General features: G+C 38.3%; 1 protein-coding gene across 1 annotated transcript in view; it reads left to right on the top strand.

The window, feature by feature from the left end:
• Garem (GRB2 associated, regulator of MAPK1) overlaps window positions 1-22,725 on the top strand; it is a 174,409-nt gene that overhangs the window by 138,676 nt on the left and 13,008 nt on the right. Inside the window, exon 4 of the mRNA XM_013014792.1 lies at window positions 13,629-14,801. Within this exon, the coding sequence (XP_012870246.1) occupies window positions 13,629-14,801 (1,173 nt within the window). The remainder of the gene's footprint in view (window positions 1-13,628; window positions 14,802-22,725) is intronic.

Raw genomic sequence — 22,725 nt, forward strand, 5'->3', positions numbered from 1 at the left:
GCCTGGAAAATAAGCTAACCAGTGCTTACGGTAGGGGAGAGATTTGTTAAGGTAAAATTCAAGTGAGGTCCCTCAACCATCTTGTTTATTCCAGCATCCATGGCCTCATTGATGCAGGACTGAGTGATGTGCTATTAATCACATGTGCTCTTCTACCAGGTGAATGTAATCCAGATTAGCCTAGATGCTAATGAAGTATGATAACTCAGATGAATGGGTAGCACTGAGCCATAGAACTGGAAATGCTATATGACACATGGAACTCCACATAGGGGGCAAGATATTCATGAAAATCAGTCTTCATGATTCTGCTGATCATTTGTATGTGTTTTAACCAGTCCCTCAAAACTAAGAGCAAAACTAAGAGCTTACCTTGTTTTTAGAAAAGCAGTCACCTGCTGCTGTCACATTGCTTTTTTTAAAGCCTTTATCCATTTTTTTTTCTTTACATGGTGAGAATTTTGGTTTTGTTTACTTGCTTTTCTGTTCCTTTTTAACTATAATAGGCTTTTTCTGTCTTAGCGCTTAACTTTGTTTGGTTTGGTTTTGACTGCAGTAGCAAGGCCTAGGCACACTCTCCTTTAGCTTTTTTGCTTAAGGCTGGGGCGCTACCACTCACTTACTATTTTCAGCACCATCTCTATTCTTATGTTTAGTTCCAAAGTCAAAAGACATTTTTTTTTGCCAGTCATGGGGCTTGAACTCTGGGCCTGGGTGCTGTCCCTTAGTTCTTCAGCTCAAGGCTAGCACTCTACCACTTGAGCCACAGAGCCACTTCTGGCTTTTTCTGTTTTTGTGGTGCTGAGGAATCAAACCCAGGGCCTCTTGCATGCGAGGCAAGCACTTTACTACTGAGCCACCTTCCCAGGCTCAAGACATTTTCTTTCTAAGTTGGCCATCCCAACTGAAGGCTTAATCCTTTGCCTTTTAATAATAAAAACTGCCATATCAACTATTTCAGGCTATGCTTCTTTCTTTAAACAAAGTCATGGTGACCTAAACACCCTTGAGATGGTGTCATGGTTCAGACTCTTGACCTAGAGCTGAGTTCAGCCCCAGGTCAAGATGCTGACCATGACAGCAAGAAGGCTACTTCACCTCCTGAGCCCTCAAGTCTTCACTTGCAATATGGGGGCGATACTCCCCACCTTATGATTTGTTGTCAGAATTAAATGAAATAATGCACCTGAGTCCTTTGCAAGTGTCTAGAATGAGAGCTAGCTAACTGTGGCCCATGGCTAGGCCACCTATTATTCCAAATTAAATTGTGCTGGAACGTGGCCATTTGATTACATATTGTCTGGTTCTGCTTCACACCAACAGAGCTTCCAAGTTGCAAGAGAGCCAGAAGAGTTACTGTCTGACCCTGTAAGAAAATCTTACTAAAGAGTTTCATATTTAAGAAATATTTCCACCACACCATTCTATTTCACTTAACTCTTTTAATACTTCACACCCCGTGTTTTAATATTGAGAACATGCTACAGAGAAGCAGTTTTTATCATTGTTTCAAAATACCTCCTCGCTTCATACATATTATAGTTATAGTGAATAAATTCTTTTAAACATGTTCAGCCCTTTCAGACTCAGCCAAGTGATGATGAGAAATTTTCCCACATATGGGTTTTCTGCCACCAATTAAGTTTTAATGCAAGCTCTGTCCTCACTGTGACACTGTAAAGAAAGGGAAGAAGAGGCAGTTTTGATTTGGCACCTTGTCTTCACTGCTCCGCCTCCACAGCTTTATACATTGAAATTACTACCCTGGAGTCTAAAGCAGCCCAAATCCTCCAGGCTGGAATCTATAATGTTACTATTTTAGTTTACAGCCAGTGAGGGCTTTCTTTCAGCTGTTCCTGCAGAGATTTCCCCCAGAGGCAAAAGAACAAGTTTGCATTGTCTCAACTAAGGAAACTGACCTACTCCGAAATGAGAAAGTTTCATGGTCACCGCTGCTGCCTTTTGCGCACCATCCAAGCTGGGTAGGAGCTGAACTAAGAGCCCTGTCACCTGCAAATCAGCTCCAAATTACTGCATGTGACACCTGCTGTGGCAAAGGTGTCATTGCCTAGCAACAGAAATGCTGATGGGGAGGGGAGAAGGATTGTAGAGGTAACTCCCTTTTTTAATATTGAGAAGTTGTAATTGCATGTATTTATGCATGTATTTAGAGAGTGATGTATAGGTGTGTGGAATGGTTGAATAAAGCTAATTAATATATCCATCACTTGAAGTATTCAAGAGACAGTTCATCTGTTGACATCTTGGACCAAGATCTCCCCATTCTCCCACTCTCTACTCTTTGGGAACTATCCATTCTATTTTCTACGTGTGTGTGTGTGTGTGTGTGTGTGTGTGTGTGTGTGTGTGTATAATATTTCATGAAGAGTGAGAACATACAATATGTCTTTTTGTGACTGGTTCTTAACATAGTATCTTCCAGGTTTGCCCATGTTATTGTTATTTCCCTTTTTCTTTTTCTTTATTTATATTTTTATTTTTGTCAATCATGGGGCTTGAACTCTGGGCCTGGGCGCTGTCCCCAAGCTCTTCAGCTCAAGGCAAACGCTATACCACTTGAGCCACAGTGCCACTTCCGGATTTTCTGAGTGGTTTATTGAAGATAAGAGTATCAGCAAGTTACTGCCTAGGCTGGCTTTGAACTGCAACCCTCAGATCTCAGCCTCCTGAGTAGCTAGATTTACAGTTGTGAGCCACCAGTGGCCGGCATTATTTCCCTTTTTCTTAAGACTTAATGGCATTCTGTTGTGTGTATATATATACAGAGATGCCTGTTTTAAAATAGGAGACAGTATCATAAAAGATTCAGAGAATGTATATAATAGAGAAATATAACCCAAAATAAAATAACAAAATCCTATAATCCAACAGGACTAGGAGGTTGTTTACAGACTTGAGGTTTTTTAACATCCTATTTTCTATCTGAATTCATTTTTAAGCTAGATAAACATAGTCAGTAAGTAATGTATATGGCCTAACATGTAGCCAAAATTCTCCTGTCTCTTGTATTTTCTAAAACACATAGTTTGATATAACCGATTTGAATGCTTTTGTGAATGTTACACATGTAATGGATAGTGTATCTATACCATAGTATGATGCTAGTATTTAAAAAGTGAAATCCTGCCAGGCCACCAGTGGCTAGGGGTATAGCTAATCCTAGCTACTCAGGAAGGTGAGATTTGATGATGGAGGTTTGAAGCTAGCCTGGTGAGGAAAATGTATGAGACTTTTATCTCCAGTTAACTAACAAAAAGCCAGAAGTAAAGCTGTGGTTCAAGTAGTAGAACACCAGCCTTGAGAGAAAAATCTAAAGGACAGTACCCAAGCCCATGATATTTGTTTCTATCATCGTTATAATATTTTAGTTAATTAGATAGTGTGGGTCAAAATGAACTCCAAAAATACCCCTGTAAAGTATTCACGTTTTAACTATATTAGTAGAGAAGCAAAGCTAGACATGAATACTCAAAACACTATTACTTGAAACAGTGTTAGAGAAAAGTGACTAAAACACATTGCTGAATAAATAAACAAATGTCTAAAGATTAATTCAATCAAATTAAAGTTTCACTCATTAATGCAACTTGATGCTGAACTTTGAATTTATCCAAGGCTTTCAACTTATTAAAAATCCATTTTTTTCCAAAAGTCACAGATTTGAAGAAAACTGTGTACTTTTATATTTATGTGTTAGATATCCTTTTTTAAATTGCCATCTCAAAAAAAAGAAAAAAAAACACACTGAATAAATGAAAGACCTTCCACTTTTTCCAAGGAGTTACATTTCCATAGATACAGCAGTTAAATATGTCATCTTATTTTTTCTTACTCATTTTAACAGAGGAAACTGTAAGCAGAATTTTGAAAATATATTAATGGGGAAGTGAGTGGGTGCTTGTGATTTTGTAATTACTGTAATTATTTACATTCTACCATCTTTCTAACCATATTTGCATTAAAATTTAAAGCAGCTTATTAGTAGATATTATTCTGCATGCATTGACTGTCCTGTGGTTGTCCTGTAAAGTAATGCAAAATTGTAGTAGTGAAATGGTGTTCTTTGGAGTTTTTATTGATTGTAGTTCAGCCCTGATCACCACTCCAGTTGAAAGTACTGTCCCAGGATTGTGACTGGAGAGCTAAAAAATAGTCTCCTCCTTGTGTTTGACTTTATAATAATATCAGGGAGACTGTTTTTCCTGTGTTTTTTCCAAAATAGATAAAGGATCATTTCCTCCAGGAATTTCCTTTCTAGACAACAAGCTTTGGTGGGTTGATGTGAATTCTAACAACTTTTTTTTATTAAAATGACTATAATTCCCTTTCACTTTCTTCCTATTACTTTCCTGCCATTTAAAGAGAATACTTGAACAAAATCTGAACTTAACTTCATCTCCTATTCTATAATTCATCGACACTCTTAACATCTCTTGAGATGTGTATGACTTTTGCCTTTATATAGAAAGACCCTGTACCCTTATTATTTGGTGTTTTTTGGTGTCATTTAATTTTTTCTGTTTGTTGCCTCTTAAATCTATTAGAATACTTGTTATAACAATCCTTCTTTCCAGTTTTTATTTCCATTTCTGGTTGTCATGGATTAGAAATTGGTAGCTATGTTTGACAGAGTTTTATTTAGACTTGGAGCAAGTACACTAAGTTAAGGATTGTGTACACCTATCCGTACAAACCCTCATATCAGCTACATCCTTTCTTGTGGCTGCTCAGAGTCCTTCTAGTTTTTACTGCCTTTTTCTTGGCTCTTTTCCAGAAAGGTCAAGAAGTATTGATGACTATGCAGAGTTTTGTCAAATGTAAAAAGTAATTTTTCAGATGAAGATTAAATGAACTTTAGATGCAGCCAACTTTCATTTTTGTTTTTCAGTTTAAAAGTTGCATCATTCACTTAGGATGAGTCAAATGCCATTTTATTATCAACATTCTCTAGCATGATAAATTGGGTACATTTGCAGGGTTAATTGTTTTTTAGTGTTTAAAGACAGGTCAGTACTTTTTTTTGTCATCTGAGATTTTGAGACTTTTTCTGAAAAATTACCAATTGGCAAACGCTCTGCTGTGCTGTCAGATTAAATCATTGCCCTTCTATTTGTCAGCCTTGTCCTATTTCCTGTTTTAAAAAAAACATACATACCCACAATTGACATTTATCTTAACTTTTAGAATGCTGTTTTTTTTCTCATTTTTGCCATTTTCCCAAAGGATAGAGTTATAAAAGTTGAATTTGGTAGGACTTAATATAATACTAATAATATCATTGTCTATTGACTGTCAATCAGATCCATCCTTGTTGTAACTTAAGAGTTAGAATTTTAACCTGCTGTTTGGTCACTAGAGAACTTATTGCCTATTACAGACACAATCAGTTTGTGTGTCTGTGTGTGCACATGCACATGCACACACTGTGCATATGCATGAATGTAAAAAAATTTATTAGTGTTTCAAAATGTTTCTTGACCAAGGGACATTAATTCTGAGTGGTATTATGAATGTTAAAACCCTGATTGTTTCCTGGATTAGACCTATTAGAGTTGTTTAGATAACACACTTTGAATTACTTCCTCTCAGGAAGCATTGAAACTGGAAATGTTAACCAGGCACACATACCAAAGCACTTAGATGGAACACATTGTTTCTTTTGCTCTTTAAAAAAATAAAAAGGGAAAGAAATTATGCAAATAAATCACATCTGTAGAAATTCAAGGAGACTGGCTGAACTGCCAAAGGAAGAACATTTATTTATAAGATTCTTCATTTGTCACTGACAGTGACCACAAAATTGGTCAGTACATTAGTCTCATAATTTATGTGGGGCTAATTGCCAGCATTAATGATGACATCAGAGTTGAAAACATAGACTTACAGATTGTACTCACATATGTTATGCATTTTTATATACTGAGTGGGAGTAACTTACTAAATACACACAGACAAAAATGTAGGCAAAGCCGTTGAATGCGCCCGGATACTGACATTTAGTAAGGATTACTTTGATCTATTTAATCTGTGCGCAAGACTGTCTGCTGCATGTATCAAAAGCTTACTGTCGTTCTCTTCAGTTCATTTATGTGCAATACTTCCACTATACCAATCATTTTCATCCCTGTGGAAGGTTGATGTTTATAAAGGTAAATTAAGAAAAATGTAGTAAGTATACATTTAATGGATTAGAAACAAACATGCTTTGTTATTCCTTCATATTTGAAAGACACTATTGACTCCTTGTCTATTCATTGGAAATAGTTTATTGCTAGAGTGAATGTGTGTGTGTGTGTGTGTGTGTGTGTGTGATTCTCAACTGGGTAAACTGCCAGGTTTTTTTACAAAGTTGCAATAAAAAGAAGTACAGCAAATTAGCAGAGGTTTGCAGGCTAGTTTCTTCTAAACTAGTATATTTTGAATCCTTTGTATATGCTTACTTCCCTTGGGATATAGCTGTAATGGTATTTCAGGCTGTATTTGGTTATAAGGTTTTTTTCTAGGATAACACATTCAATAAAAATTTGAGCTAGTCCTCAGAACAGAGAAAAGGATAATGCTAAGGAGTAGTGGTTTGGGCTTGAAACAGTAGTAACTGAAAACCTAGATATCAGTGTAAAAATGCAAGATGTGAAAAATACTGTGAAACTGAATTGCATCTAGTAAAATTTTTTATTGTTAATAAAAACAGTAGTCCTATTGGCCATCATTTATTGGATACCTACTGTGTCCCAAGCACAGTAGGCCCTTGTTCACATATACATTCACTTGGCCAGCAGAACAAAATAAATAAACATTATGAGGTCACTTAATGGTAAAGTCAGGATTCAAGCTCAGTTTGTAGTTTAGCTAATAAAATTAATAGTACAATATAAATCAAATTCCAAAATCCATTGATCTATATCCAAAATGGGCAAGCTCTTTCAAGAAAATGAACATGTAGATATTTTAGAGTTTGTGTAGGTTATAGAGTACTTGCTGCAAATACTCTACACTGTCAGTGTCCGGTAAAAGAAACCTCTACATACATGAATGGGACTAATGGTGTCCTAAATCAACCTTGTGTATAAATTAGTGAGCTGGATCTAGACTGTGGGCAATCATTTGCTGGCATCTGATCTACAAATATTGGAGCTTAAAGTAGTATCTGTAGGGATAAGTATGCCAAAAGTTAAAGTGAGTAGTAAAGGGTGCTTGGGAACCAAAGTCATAAAATAGCCTAAACCTTGAAGCTACAGATCATGTTAGAAAAGAAAGCCTTCACATGTCCCAAGTGCTGTCATTTAAAAAAAATGGTGCATTAGGGCTGGCAAGGTGGCTCAGTGGTAAAGTGCTTGCCTTCATGCATGAGGCCCTGGGTTCGATTCCTCAGCACCAGATAAGCAGAAAAAGCCAGAAGTAGAGCTATGGCTCAAGTGGTAGAGCGCTAGTCTTGAACTGAAAAGCTGAGGGACAGCGCTCAGGCCCAGAGTTCAGGCCCCATGACCAACCCCCCCCCCAAAAAAAACGATACATTAGTGGTTTAAGAAAGAAAAAAGCTAAGCTATTTCTTCAAGGTCATGAAAAACATGGCCAAAGAACTCATATATCAGATGACTAGATAGTAGTTGTTTCCACTAGTGTGTAGAAAAAAAGGACACTAGTGGGAAAAGTGGGTGAGATATAAAGAAAACTTGAAGGTTACTGCATAGTACTACACCACAATGACAAGTGTCATGGTCATATAAGTTGTTACCTAGAGAAGGTAGATGTACAGCACCCTCCCTCTGTCCTCCTGTGCATCTTTTTAGCCAATCCAAAACATTTTAAACAAATATTTAGCATTCATTTATATACTTACATTTCAAAACTTATCATAATACAGAAGGGGGGATGCATTAGTGGTATAATGTTAGGGCCAGGTAAATACTGAGTCTGAAAAGTAAACAGTTAATCTGATATCTTAAAAAATAACACTTCTCTGAGTCACCTAAAGTGGACTTTAAACATTAGCAAGGTGAATTGCAATTAAGACAATATTGTGCTGCCATTTATGTATTTATGACTTGTTTAGAGAAATACACATTACCATGGTAACCACAGAGCTGTTGTTTTGTTTTGTTTTATTTTTACAGTACTAGTGTTGACAAATTGTTTGTTCTAGAGGTTAAAATTACACACAGATGACCTGGGAGGTGATGAGAAAGAGGCTCTTTACAAAGATTGTTCTACCAAATTTTCTAAATACACACTGACAATTGATACTCGATAAGCAATATAAACATCATCAGTCAGTTTACCCATACTGTTTTTATTAATACAACAAAAAGTTCAATCTCAGCCTCCGTATAACCCTGAGACCCAAACCTGTTAAGAAAAGGGTAATAAAACCATACCAGTCTTACTGTGACAAAGATCTATAAATCATAGATCAAATACTGTCAGAGAGAATCATGCTCTATTAAATACACATTATCATGTAAGATTACTTAAACCATATAGTTATTTTAATATTTAGATATCTACTATTAAATATTAAAGTAATACATCAAATTTTAAAATAAATGACCACATTTGATTAAATTTTTAAATTTCTTCATAGAAATTTTCAGGCAAATGGAATTACAAGACATATTACTCAATACACTCAACACCAGAGTGTTGAAGGTATGAAATTGAAAGATCAAGTATAAATTTTTTTTGTCATTTTTCTGTGATATAGTCTCAAAATACCAAGTGAATAAACTGAAAAAAAACCTTTTTGCAGTAAGATATGATACATGAAGAATAATAAACATTCAATAACTGAATTGAAAACATTCACAACTGATAGAGTCCTAATAAAGGAATAAAAATCTGAATACATGTTGAGAGTTACAATCTGCCTATTTGGAAGTCCCATTGATACCATGTCCTGACAAAACATCAACACATTTAATATATTTCAAAGAAAATGCACAGTACACACCACAGACAAAATGATTCAATAGGGCTGGGAAGATGGCTCAGTGGTAGAGGGCTTGCCTTGCACGCATAAGGCCCTGGGTTTGAGTCCTCAGCACCACATAAGCAGAAAAAGCCAGAAGTGGCATTGTGGCTCAAGTGGTAGAGCGCGAGCGTTGAGCTGAAGAGCTGAGGGACAGAGCCCAGGCCCAGAGTTCAGGCCCCACGACTGGCCAAAAAAAGAAAAAGACTCAACAGGTCATCTGGAAAAGTCAGTAAGCAAAAATTAAAAAAAAAAAAAAACTTAATGTCTTTTTTTTTCTTTTCCCATTTTTAATTTTTAAATAATTTTATTTCTAAAAAATATTACCAAATTCACTGAATACTGACCAACTTTTACTATTGTCCATTTGCCCACATTTGTTCTTATCATCTTCTACCCCCTCACACACACCCTCATCTGAACAAATATACCATATGTCTTACATTTTTTCTGAATCATTTGAGAGTAAGTTGAATACATTATGCCCTTTCCCTCTTAATAGATCAGTGTATTTTACTGAAGAATAATGGTATTTTGTTACAGAAATCTGGTACCTTAGCAATAAGCAAATTTATTTACCCTTCCTAATCAAAATTTACCAGTTGATCCAGCATATTTCATTTGCATTTACTTTTTATTTCTGTTCATTTCACTTTAATCTGAAATCATTTTTTTATCTTTTCTCTTGCATGAACATTGAGTTAAGAGTATACACTGAACCAGGCGCCCATGGCTCATACCTATCTAGCTACTCATAAGGCTGAGATCTGAGGATCATGATTCAAAGCCATCCCAGGCAGGAAAGGCCATGAAACTCTTATCTCCAGTAAACCACCAGAAAACTGGAAGTGGCACTGTAGCTCAAGTGGTAGAATGCTAGCCTTGAACTGAAGAGGGACAGAACTCAGGCCTGGAGTTCAAGCCCCATGACCAACAACAACAAAAAAAGTTTATACCAGCCATTGTACTGGAATGTTTCTCAGGCTAGGAGTGTAGCTCAGTGATAGAGTGTTTTTCTAGCATAGTTGATGCCCTAATCTCCATTCCCAACACAAGGAAGGAAGGAGGAAGGACAAGTATTGCTCAGTTTGTCTCATCTTTCCTCATGTTTAGGTTCTGGGATGTTACATAGGTGAGGTCCTGAGCAGCTCTGACTATACATTGCTGGTATGCCTCTTTTTGGTGGTACTTAATTTGATGGTCTAGTCAAGGTGTTGTCTTTTACCTCATCTCAACTAAGGAAAACACTTAAGGCCATGCATATAACTTCTTTCAAACTTGAAGCATTCAGCATTCACTGGTCATCTTGTGTCTACCAATCTTTACTATGATAGCTGTAAAACAGATTTTTCTGATTCAATCTCTCCATATTGTTTTTCCCCATTCATTTTCTTCACTTGTCTTTTTTTTGCTGTCAGTTTATACTTGGCAGTTTTTATTTTATTAGATTATAATAAAACATATTATTAGATTATATTATTAAATTATAATTAGATTTTAATTTTATTTGATTATAATTTGATTATAATGGTATATTTATTGTGATTCACAAGTTGTCCCAGGTGCTGTCAGTAGGAACCAACTCAGGCTGGGTCCTGGTTTTTTTTTTAATTTTTTATTGTGAAAATACTGTACAGAGGGGTTACAGTTACATGGGCAAGATAATGAGTACATTTCTTATCAAGCATTGTAGCCTCCTCCTTTGTTTCCCCTTCCCATCCCTTGCCATCTCCCCACCCCTCCTGTGTTCTTTTGACACATGCTCATTGTCTTATGAATGCTTTACTGTCTGGCACAACCAAATGTTCCATTTGGCACAACCAAATGTATCTCTCCGGTGTCACACCTGGAACTGGTCATTTCTTCGAGGGATCCTGCTTCCTTTTACTAGAGAATAGTTTGGGTCACAAGGAACTTTAGATTCTAGTTGCTTGGGAAGAAAGCTAACGTGTATGTGTCTGTGTCTGTTTATTTGTGTGTGTGAAAGAGAGAGAAAGAGAGAATATATGTGAATCATTTAAAAATCTCCAATTCTAAATCAGTTCTCAAGGAGTTCTGTCTTGCTCACCTGCTTATACTGCTTTAACCCATCCCATGTTTCCGTCATTCCTTCCACAGCAAAAACTGTCATCTTCAACACATCAACATACTCACTCATTTACTCAGTCTTACTGTATACATAAAGTGATTCACATGCTTTCTGTACATATTTCTCTTAAAAAGGGTTAAAGGGAACAAATGATTATCAATATCCACCCACCCATTCCCACTGCCCTGCTACCAGCATTGCACAGTCAAAGGCAGTTTTCAGGACTGACAATACCTAGGATAGAGCAGCATTCCAGATTAGTTGTCTCTGTACCCAAAGTAGTTATTTTACAAATTTGGAATACAGTTGGCTTTATCCATTTCTGTTTGCATTCAGAGTGGTTCGCTTTTAAATCTTATTGACTTAATTCTTTGTACATGTATAACATTCACATACATCCTAAAAGGAAAACTGTAAAAATAGTTTACTCAGAGAGATTCCATTTTCACTCATGTTACTTTTCCTTGGTTCCTCCCTACCCTATCTGCTATAAGTACTCAACTTCATTATTTGCTGGCTTATTCCATTCCTTTTTTCACAAGAATAAGAAGAAAATACATGCGTACCCCCTTTTTTCTTTTTTTTATTGTAAAGATACTGTACAGAGGAATTACAGTTACATGAGTAAGGTAATGAGAACATTTCCTATTGATCCTTGTTACCCCCTTCTTTATTTTTTCCCTGCCCCCTTTTTTCTTAAACAAAAATGTATGTATATTTTATAAACTTTTTTGCAGCTTGGTTTTATCCCTTTAATGTATCATATAATTTCATATCAGTATATCAATAATCTGTCAGCTAAAGGTTCTTTTGCTGTATTCATATGGAAATCACAAATAGGCAAAGTGCAGCTCCCGTAGTTGCCAACAACTCTGAGCTTTGAGTGCCAGCCACCCAGCACAAGCTGCTAGTGCTAATAGCTCTGTCAGCAGCCTTTGGTGGCTGCTCAACTCACACTGACTCTTTGGAGCTCTTCCCATTGCTGGGACCAGTTCTCTACAGCTCTTCTCTCTTCATAGTTTTTTGCCTTCCACAATCCTTCACCTCTCCATTGCCTCTCATCCGCTCAGCACTTCTGCAATTGTTCACAATCTTAGTTCTCCAGTCTCTCCAACTGTCTACTCGCTGGAACTTATCAGTTCTCTTCTAGCTGCGGATGTGTGCAATGCTTGCAGGAATTGCTGTTCTTCTTGTTGCCAGCATAGCTCAATCTAATCATGCTTAAAGACCATAGAACTACTCAAATGAGGCTTTATTGGGGCCTAGTCTGCAGCACAAATGGGACAACAGTATGTGAAAAGGAAGTCACCCTAGAGGCGGTGAGAGAATTGTTTGCTTATATAGCTTACTTGCAAAGCATGCACACATATTTTGGTATAGTATACTAACTGTACCTTTTGCATAATCATACAAGTGTAACTAAGACTGGACTGACCAGCCTGATCCTGCTGTCATGGGCAGGAGACATCTGAAAGTCAAGAGAAGCTGCGCGTAGAGGGAGATGTGCTGAGCTCTGAAGTCATCACAGGGTGTCTAGAGTGATCATGACTGAAACAGAGTCTCTTGACACAGCAGCTGTGGAAGTGATTTTGCCTGGAACTGAAGCAATGGCTTCTGTGGTGGTCATGGCAGCTGTGGCACTTTCTTTGGCTGGACTGAAGTCTCTTCCAGGTGGCAGCGGCTGATTAGAGTCTCCTTAGCAGCTGTAAAGTGTTTAAAGTAGTTACAGCTGTCATGATGACTGCTCTCGTAATCCTGAAAGCAGCAGCTGGTTGATTGACAGCTCCATAGATTCTACGAAAGCAATGGGACTGAAGCTGAGGTTTATACCTTCTCAGATGGAACTTCAAGAGTAGCAGCATTGTCACTTTTAGCCTTGCAGGACTCGGGACGTCAAGAGACAGTACTACTAATTCCCAGCTGACCTATGTCTCTGTCTGACCTGAGATAGTCACCCAATTCTGCTCCCTGGCAGTAGCCACTACTGTACCTGGCCTAGCACTGTCAGTTCACTCACTAGACAGCTAGGAAGAAAAAGACATGAAAGATTTTTTTAGACAAAGATATAAAACAAAGCTTGACATTCTCCTATAAACCTTTATCTAACAACACTTAGCCTCAGCCAGACACCCGCTTGGAGGACTGGATTCTCCTAATCTGTCTCCATTGTCTTCATGCGTTTTTGCGTAGGACCATTGTGTGTGTATATTATAGCTCTTCTAGTTGGTCTCCTCTGGGCATTTAGATCATTTCAGAGACTGTGCAAATACAAATAACGCTGCAATGAACATACATGCATAGTTTCATAATATTAGAAGATTGTCTTTAGGTAAACTCTTAGACGTGGGATTTCTGGGTGGAAGGATGAATGCGAATGTAGTTGGGTTCAAACATGCCTGATACACACTCCAGTGTAGTTTGTCAAAATTCCATATTAAAATACCTCATTTTCCTCAGTATGTGTGTATATCCATGTCTTGATAGGAAGTTCTTTACCTGTGTGTTTGAAAGACTAAAGGCATTAACCTGCAGTTTGATTGATCACATTTGTAGGTTGCTTCCGGTGAATGCAATGAAGACACTGAAGTTTACAACATCACCCTGTGTACTGGGGATGAACTCACTCTTATGGGGCAGGCAGAAATCCTTTATGCTAAGACTTTCAAGGAAAAGTCACGCCTCAACACAATCTTCAAAAAGATTGGGAAGCTCAATTCCATCAGCAAGCTGGGAAAAGGCAAAATGCCATGCCTCATTTGCATGAATCACCGGACCAATGAAAGTATCAGCCTTCCATTCCAGTGCAAGGGCAGATTTAGCACCCGAAGTCCCCTGGAACTTCAGATGCAAGAGGGTGAACACACCATCCGTAACATTGTGGAGAAAACCCGACTCCCTGTGAATGTGACTGTGCCCAGTCCTCCACCCAGAAACCCATATGACCTCCATTTCATCCGAGAGGGGCACCGCTACAAGTTTGTGAACATCCAGACCAAGACCGTGGTGGTTTGCTGTGTGTTGAGAAACAACAAGATCCTCCCCATGCACTTTCCATTGCACTTATCCGTCCCCAAGTTCAGCCTCCCTGAACACCTGGTGAAGGGAGAGCTGTGGCCTGAAACCCTGGTCCATCACTGGCTGGGTATCTGTCAAGAGCAGTTTGACATTGACGAGTACTCACGGGCTGTCCGTGATGTGAAAACAGACTGGAACGAGGACTGCAAGAGTCCCAAGAAGGGCCGCTGCTCGGGCCACAATCACGTCCCCAATTCCCTAAGCTATGCTCGAGATGAGCTTACCCAGTCCTTCCACCGGCTTTCAGTCTGTGTATATGGCAACAATCTCCATGGCAACAGTGAGGTCAACCTCCAGGGCTGCCGGGACCTGGGGGGAGAATGGGCTCCCTTTCCTCATGACATCCTGCCCTATCAGGACTCTGGTGACAGTGGGAGTGACTACCTTTTCCCAGAGGCTAGTGAAGAGTCTGTGAGTGTCCAAGGAAAGTCAGAACTCCCTTATGAAGAGCTTTGGCTGGAGGAAGGCAAGCCCAGCCGTCAGCCTCTCACTCGCTCACTGAGTGAGAAAAGCAGATGTGACCCATCTCGAGGCTCTGTCAGGTCTAAATGTACAGCTTCTCCTCTTCTTGTCCCTGAGACTCTTGGAGCTGCAATGAAGTCTTCAGAAATTGCCCTACCTCCACCTCCGGTGCCTCCCAAATCTGAAGCCGTAAGTTGTTTGCTTGTGAGTGGTGTGCCAATCTTTCTGTCTCTATGCTCAGTCCTCTGTACTGTTTCTTTAGACAGTATTGGACTTTGAACTCGGGCCCTTTAGGTTGCCTTTAGGTGCTCAACCATTTGAACCACACTACCAGCTCCACTCATTTTTTTTAAAGAAAGGGTTATCATAATGAACAAATGTGCTTAATTGGATTGAAATACCAATGTTACTAGGTTACTCCACTAGTAAGGAGTTAGAGTCGGGTGAGAATGTTATGTTGGATGAGAAACTTCTTGAGATATTTTTTTTTATCAGTCATGAGGCTTGAACTCTGGGCCTAGGTGCTGTCCCTCAGCTCTTCAGCTCAACGCTAGTGCTCTACCCCTTGAGCCACAGCTCCACTTCCCTTCTTGAGATATTTTAAGAAGAAATGTTTAAACCTGACTTTGGAGCTAGAGGCATTAACTCGAATGGCAGAGTGGAGACCCAGGGTTCTCATTTACAGAATAAATAAGCAAACATATAAACAACCCACCCACCCTGACTTGTTATTTCCTAGAAAACTGGTTATAGGAAGTAGACCCTAGGCCAAGAAAGAGGTAATTGCTCTAACAGAAGTATTTGGTGACAATGCCTAGACTATAGCAGCTAGTAACAGTAAGTGGTGGGGAGAAATGAGGTGCTTTGGAATATAGTTTGAAGATAGACCAACAGTTGTCACTGACAATGAATGGATGAGGGAGGTAAAGGAAAGCGAGCAATAAAGAAAAATTGGGTGTTTAGCAGATCAAAAGTAGATGTTAATGTCACTTGCAGTGATAGGATGTCTGAAAGAGGAGTATAGAATATGAGAGACAGCAGAGGAACCAGGAGGCATCAAGCATCATTTGTAACTTTTTCATGTATCCCTGACAGTACACTGAGGTAAAGCATGAGTCTGTGTATACACACACACACACACACACACACACACACATAGAGGAGAATCAGGTGCCATATTGTTATGCTTAGATCTTAAAACATTACCCAGAGCTTGATGGATCTCCCATCATGCTAAAAGATCAGTCAGGAGCTGTGTGGAATATGGCTAGCGGAGCCTATGATTACAATGCATAACTCCCGAAAAAGTAAAAAGTCATTACAAATAGGAGAAAGGACTTTTGGCTTTGATGTGGGTTTGTTGTTTTGGATTGGTTTTTTTTTTTTTTTTTTTTGAGTAACATCCACTCTGAACCTTTGCTACTCAGTTTGATCATTGTATGTTGTTATACCTGAAGAAAGGACGCACTAAAAGGATCAGACAGCATTATCTTTATGTGTTTGATAATATGTATTATGGTGATACACTTTGTTTCTATCTCTAGTGGAGTCCATTCTAAAAAAAAAATTTACATGAATCCCAGTGCATTAGAACAATTAAAGTCTAAACACACCCACAGCACAGGATTGAGAACCAGTGGTCTTTGGGCCTTTGTCCACTCTTCCTCCGTTGACTGGTCTCCAGAAACATCGTTGGAATCCTGAGTCTGTGAAGAACCCAGTTTTAAAACTATGGAATTACTGGGTCCAATGCTAAAAATACAAACAACCATAAGACCTGGACTATGGATCCTGGTAGCTTTCAGTTTGACGTAGAAAGTGAGCAGATGTGCCAGGCGCCAGTGGCTCACGCCTGTAATCCTAGCTACTAAAGAGGCCAAGATCTGAGGATCATGGTTCAAAGCCAGCCAGGCAGGAAAGTCTGTGAGACTCTTATCTCCAATAAACCACCAGAAAACCAGAAGTGGCACTGAGGCCCAAGTGGTAGAGCACTAGCCTTGAGCTGAAGAGCTGAGGGACAGCACTCAGGCCCAGAGTTCAAGCCCCACGATCGGCAAAAAAAAAAAAAGAAAGTGAGCAGATGAAAATCAGCCAAAAAGTGATAAACAATAGAAGAGAGAGACAGATAATGTGTGTAGGAAATCATAGAACAAAGAGAAACTTCTAGCTGGGAATGAATGATAACTTTCATGAAGGTTTTGTTTTATGTGAGTTCAGAGAATATACATAAAGGAAGAGCAGAGAGATGAGAAAGACCATTTCAAGTAAAGCATGAACAAGTAAAGCATGGGAGCAGGGGCAGCTTAAACATGTAAGTTCTGTCTGGCTGCTTGACAGGGTTCAATAGGGTACATGAAGGGCAGAGGTGGCCAAAAGGTTGGCAGCAACACATGGACAGCCATAAATGTTGGGCAGTTCATGTCAGGCATTTTGCTTAGCTGTCCAGATAGAGCCCTCATTTCTACAAAGGTTTCCTGAGAGAGGCCCCATCTCTTACTTCCTAGAAACTTCAAGTCTGCACAGATTCCCTTTGTTACTTAAAGGATCTTGGAGGAACCTTCAGCCACAAGCAGAGAGATACTCAATAAGAAAATGGACTATTTGGGGAATTTTTGGTGGAATCAAGGTCCTTGGGTCCTTGTAGTCATGTCAGTGGGTCAGTAAGCATGTTTCCCTTCTTCCTGCTCTGTCCCCCCCCCAAAAGAAAATTAAGGAGACACTTTTTCTAGGAAGTACTAGGCACCTTTAGTGAAGTCAGAACTCAGCTTTGTAATGGTAATATTTGATGGTTGGGGGCCTTGATCTTTATTCAGAACATTAACTATATGAGCTTCTCCTCTTTAACTTGGGTCCTATCTGGCATGTAATGAGTGGCTCTCAGATTTGTTGACATAGCAAAATCTAAAGGTAAGAAATCAGCATCATTTGTATTTGTATCTGTGTATACCTCTGTGTGTGTGTGTGTGTGTGTGTGTGTGTGTGTGTGTGTGTGTGTGCATGCATGAGTGCGTGCGTGCGTGTCTGGTCAAAGGTGAATAAGGACATAAACATTAAGAAGTCCAATCTTGACCTTGATACTAAACTACAAACACTAGCGTTAAATTTAAAACTGAAAGCAAATGTCATTTTAAAAAACAAGAAAGAAAAGATTTAGACTTCCAGTCCAAGCTATAATCTCTTATGACATAAGAGAATGTCCAGTGTTTATAAATCATTATAAACAAAGATTTTTATAAACACCTGAAATCGTTTACTTTTAAAGAAAAAAAATCTTACATTTTAAATGAACTCTTTTTTTTTAATTGGTTCTTCAACCATGAAATGAATTTTCCCTTCTTTAGGATGAGTGTGGGATCAAAGAACATCATATTTTTTAGATACAGCTCCAGCTTGTAATTTTTAAAAGGGAACTTTAGTGGGGCATAAATTCAACTGCTTCTGCAGATTAACTAAAAGTTCTGTTTTCAATAGAATAGGAGTTCTAGAAAAGAGATGTAACATGTGTCTAACATCCCACCTAGATAGCAATGAGCTTTCCAGTGAGGGAGGGCAACAGGGTGTCATCTGGGAAGATGAGCCCCTACCAGGTCCTCAGGAATATATGATAAGGCCATGGACCAATCAAAAATATGCTGTCTCATAGTAATAATGGAAAGCTGATGATGGGCTAATGAACTGTTTCATTAACCCAGCCATGTGAGGAAGGGTCTTAAAGGTGCAGTAGCTGCATTGTAGTACATGTCAGCTTTTCTTTTTCTTCTAATTATGTGTCACATTCAGTTTCAGTGTCCTAAGTTGTGATATTATACTCTCTCTAGCAGGTTTTCATGGTCTTTGATTCTTTTTGTGAAAATAAGAATAAATCTTTCCCCTTCAACAATCATGCCTGATTAGAATGATGCTGTAGTCATCTTGTGTCTTTGTACAAAATATTTTGAACAAAATACTGCCATTTATCCCTTGGGGTCTGAAAAACTATTCCCTGACAGAACTGTCCTCAGAAAAAGTAAATGGTTGTGGGTTCCAGAAGTACATAAGACTTGGCCACTCAAATCCTCTAGCAGTATTGCAGCCAGGTCCAAGCTGAGGGAGAGCATGCCCAGCTTACTGGGCAGTGCCACTATCACTTAAAATTTTGCAGGGAGGCCATGAACCAAAATGACTCTCTTAAGTGAATTATCCTTATTGATCCAGTCATTTATTCTAAACATATCCTCTGTTTCATAACATTGTGGGCCTCCATACATCACTTTAATTTATGAGTATTGGCTAATATGTCTAAAATATTTATCCAAATATACTCTACAAATGACCAGCTTGATTCAAGGCTTTTTTCCCTCCATATTTTTTCCTTTTTAGAAAATACAATTTTAGGGCTGGGAAGGTGGCTCAGTGGTAGAGCGCTTGCCTTGCATGCAGGAGGCCCTGGTTTCAATTCCTCAGCACCACATAAGCAAAAAGAAAAAAGCCGGAAGTGGCGCTGTGGCTCAAGTGGTAGAGCGCTAACCTTGAGCTGAAGAGCTGAGGGACAGTGCCCCTCAGAGTTCAGATCCCACGACCGTACCCAAAAAAGAAAATACAATTTTAAAAAACAATGACAGGAACACTTTATATGATATGGAATTATATACATAGAATGACTCCCTTACTGCTCTGGTCTATACAGTGAATTACAAATGGTAATCAAAACTATTAGTTAGGTTGTGGGTATGTACCTCAATCATAGAACACTTGCCTAATGTAGGCAAGGCTATATAGGTCCAATCCCCAGCCCTCCCTGCCAAAATACAACTATTGAGTAATCCTCTACAATCTCTTGCACAACAGTATCTTTTCCAGGAAAAACCAAGACCCGTTGATCAATATTCTTCATCTGTCTCTAGTAATAGAAAACAAAAGCAAAGAAAAAAAACTGCATCTACACTTAACTTTGCTGTTAACATTATAGCAGTTCCTGACATTAGTAAGAAGAAATCCATAAAAGAAGCTCTAAGTTTTGAGCTGTTCATTTAAAACAACTGTATTGTGGTACTGATGAATTTGTTTAACCATTAGCAAATTGACAGGAGAAAGGTATAGGGAAAAGATGAAGTGATAATCCATATTCATCACTAGGAGACTGGGAGATAACCATGTTGTTGTTTGAGAAAAACAAGACTAAAGGATGGATTGAATGCCAGATTGACTGGGCCTAACGTGAGTACTTGAAAACAGACTAATTTGACTGTATGTTGGAATGTCTCTAGTCTGCGCTGGGGAGACTGCACAGTCAGTGGAAAACTAGAAGGAAGTACCATGAATCCTGGGAGTCTTTATTAAATCCTCTCATGAATCAGAGGAAAAACTGGTCTACCGTACTAGAGGACAGTATATAGTATTGAGTTAGAGAGGCACGCTGGACTAGGATCTGCACCCTACCACATAGCAGTTTCATACCTTGGGCAAAGTCACCTCCTTACTAAGTTCCAGTGGAGATGATAAATTCTTCATTGCATTATTGTATCATACAAAGTGTTCGGCATTTTTCCCCAGTGCCTGGTAAGCATTTAAAATAAAGAATAGTAATAATTTAATATAGATGGATTCCATCTAAGAGCCAGATAGGAAATGATTTTTCAAGTCTTTTCTCTCCCATCCATCTTAACCAAGAGATGGGGAAAGTCTCCCTTTTCCACTTTATGAGCCCCTCCATTGAGTCAGGGCTTGTCTAACTCCAAGCCCAGTCAGCAGTGGTAGCACTGACACCAAGATGGGCTCCTTGTCCTCATTCCCCAAATTATGTTTGGTAGTTTCATCTTCATTAGCTGTTTCAGAAAGAATTTTTATTTTCAAAATAGATTATGTTATAGTTACCTGGCTGTGGAGTTATTATAAACTTGGCAATAATCACAAGGCAAAAGAAAGAACCTCCCCCGCAAACTGCCTAATATCTTGTGGATCTCAGTAACAGAATCCTGTAATTGAAGGCATTAGAGAGCTTGAAGAAATTTAGGGTGCTTGTAAAAAGGCTGCCTGTGGCTCTAAAGCTGTCAACAAGTATCAAGACACTAATACTTTCAGGTCAACCTGTATGGTAATCTTAAAGCTGAGAATTTTCCAAGAATAATTCCATTCTTTAGGCACAGCTGAGCTAGGCCATGGTGCCAACAGATCTTGCACCCTGGATATGTCCATCATCTAGAATTAGAAGGTTATGTGACTACCCAAAGTAAGAAAGCTCCGTAAAAATACTTGTTTATAAACAAGGAAGTGACCACAGAAAAACAATTCTGTTCTGAAATTTTTATTTTGGCTTTGGCTTTTTTCTCTACCACATATTAATGTTAGAAAAGACGTTGAAGCACAGGTTTTCTTTTTTGCTTTGTTTCACTTCATTTTGTTTTTGTTTTTTGAAACTGAATCTCCATAGGTAGCCCAAAATGACGTTGAACTGATCTCTACCTCCCAAGTGCTGGGATTACTGTCTTGTATTTGTCTAGCACAAAGGGAAGGTTTTCTTAAAATAATTTAATTATTCAAGTTTAGGTAGTAAAAAAAAAGAATTAGTGATTGGGATAGCTCAGTGACAGAGCTCTTGCTAAGAAGAGGAGGCTACAATGCTTGATAAGAAATGTACTCATTATCTTGCCCATCTAATTATAACCCCTCTGTACAGTATTTTCACAATAAAAAATAAATAAAAAAGAAATATACTCTTTACCTTGCTCATGTAATTGTAACCCCTCTGTACAGTATTTTCACAATTAAAAAAAAAAAAAGAATAAGTGAGTGCCTAGGTTTAATCCCAAGCATGACACAAAAAGAAATACAGGACTGATTATTTACTTCTCAGAATAACTACTCTATAAAAAACATCCACTCAAGATTCCACTAATTAATGAGGTCTCCTAAGGCATTTGACATTTAATTAATTTTAATTATAACTTTGAAGAGTATTGTGTAAGCAAGCAATACCTACATTTCCATTTGTTAACTGAAAAAAGGACTAAATTATTACTATGTTTGGGTAACATGTAAACTAATTGCCTTGCATTTTATGTATTTATTTTTATTTTTTATTACCATACTAATTGTACAAAATCATGGGCTTTATTACATAATTTTCAAATCTGCATGCGAAGTGTTTTGCCCATGTTCATTCCCCCATTATCTTCCTTTGTCTCCTTCCCACTGACCTTTTCCTCTTCCGAAGTCCTACACTTCTAATTTAGTGTCTATTTTTTTTCCCATCTAAATTCTACGTATGAAAGAAAATAGTATTTTTGTCTTTCTGAGTCTGGCTCAGTTTGCTTAACATAATGATCTCCAGTTCCCTGAAAATGGCATTACTCCATTCTTTTTTATGGCTGAATAAAACTCCATTCTGCCCCCCTCCCTTTCTTGTCATCTCTCTCCCCTCCCCCACTCTCTTCTCCTCTCTCCTTTTTTCCCCTGATGAGCACCTAGATTAGATATTATGAATAGTGCTGCAGTAAACATAGGTGTGCTGGGACCTCTAGTGTATACTGACTTAGGCTCCTTCAGGTGTACACCCAGAAGTAGTATAGCAGAATCATAACAAAATTTTAGTTCTGAAGGATTCTCCATAATGGTTTCCATGGTGGCCACACTAATTTATATTCTCACCAACAGTGTATGAGGGTGATTTTTCCCCATATCCTTACTAGCTTTTGATAATAACCTTCTGTATAGGGTGGGGTACAATTGGATGTTCTTTATAGCTAAGCATATGGAACATGTCTTTATGTATAATTTATTGGACATTTGTACTTTCAAAAATTGTTCAGTTCACTTGCCTACCTATTAATTAGATTTTTTTGTTCTTTGGTCATTTAATTTTTATTTTTTCTAGAGATTAATCACCTGTCCAGTAAATAGCAGGCAGAAGCTTTCTCCTATTCTGTAGACTGTCACTGCACCCTGGTCATTGTCTCCTTTGTTAAATGAAAACTTTTTAGTCTGATGCACTGTTGTCAGTTCTTTCTATTATTTCACAAGATATTGGAGAGCTACTCAAGAGTCAAATCTGCATTTTCCTATATATTAGGAGTATTTCCCCTATATTTTCTTTCAGTGCTTTTAAAATTTCAGCTCGTACATTAAGGTCTTTGGT

This window comes from Dipodomys ordii, unplaced genomic scaffold (assembly GCF_000151885.1).
Source record: "Dipodomys ordii isolate 6190 unplaced genomic scaffold, Dord_2.0 Scaffold25, whole genome shotgun sequence".
Lineage (NCBI taxonomy): Eukaryota > Metazoa > Chordata > Mammalia > Rodentia > Heteromyidae > Dipodomys > Dipodomys ordii.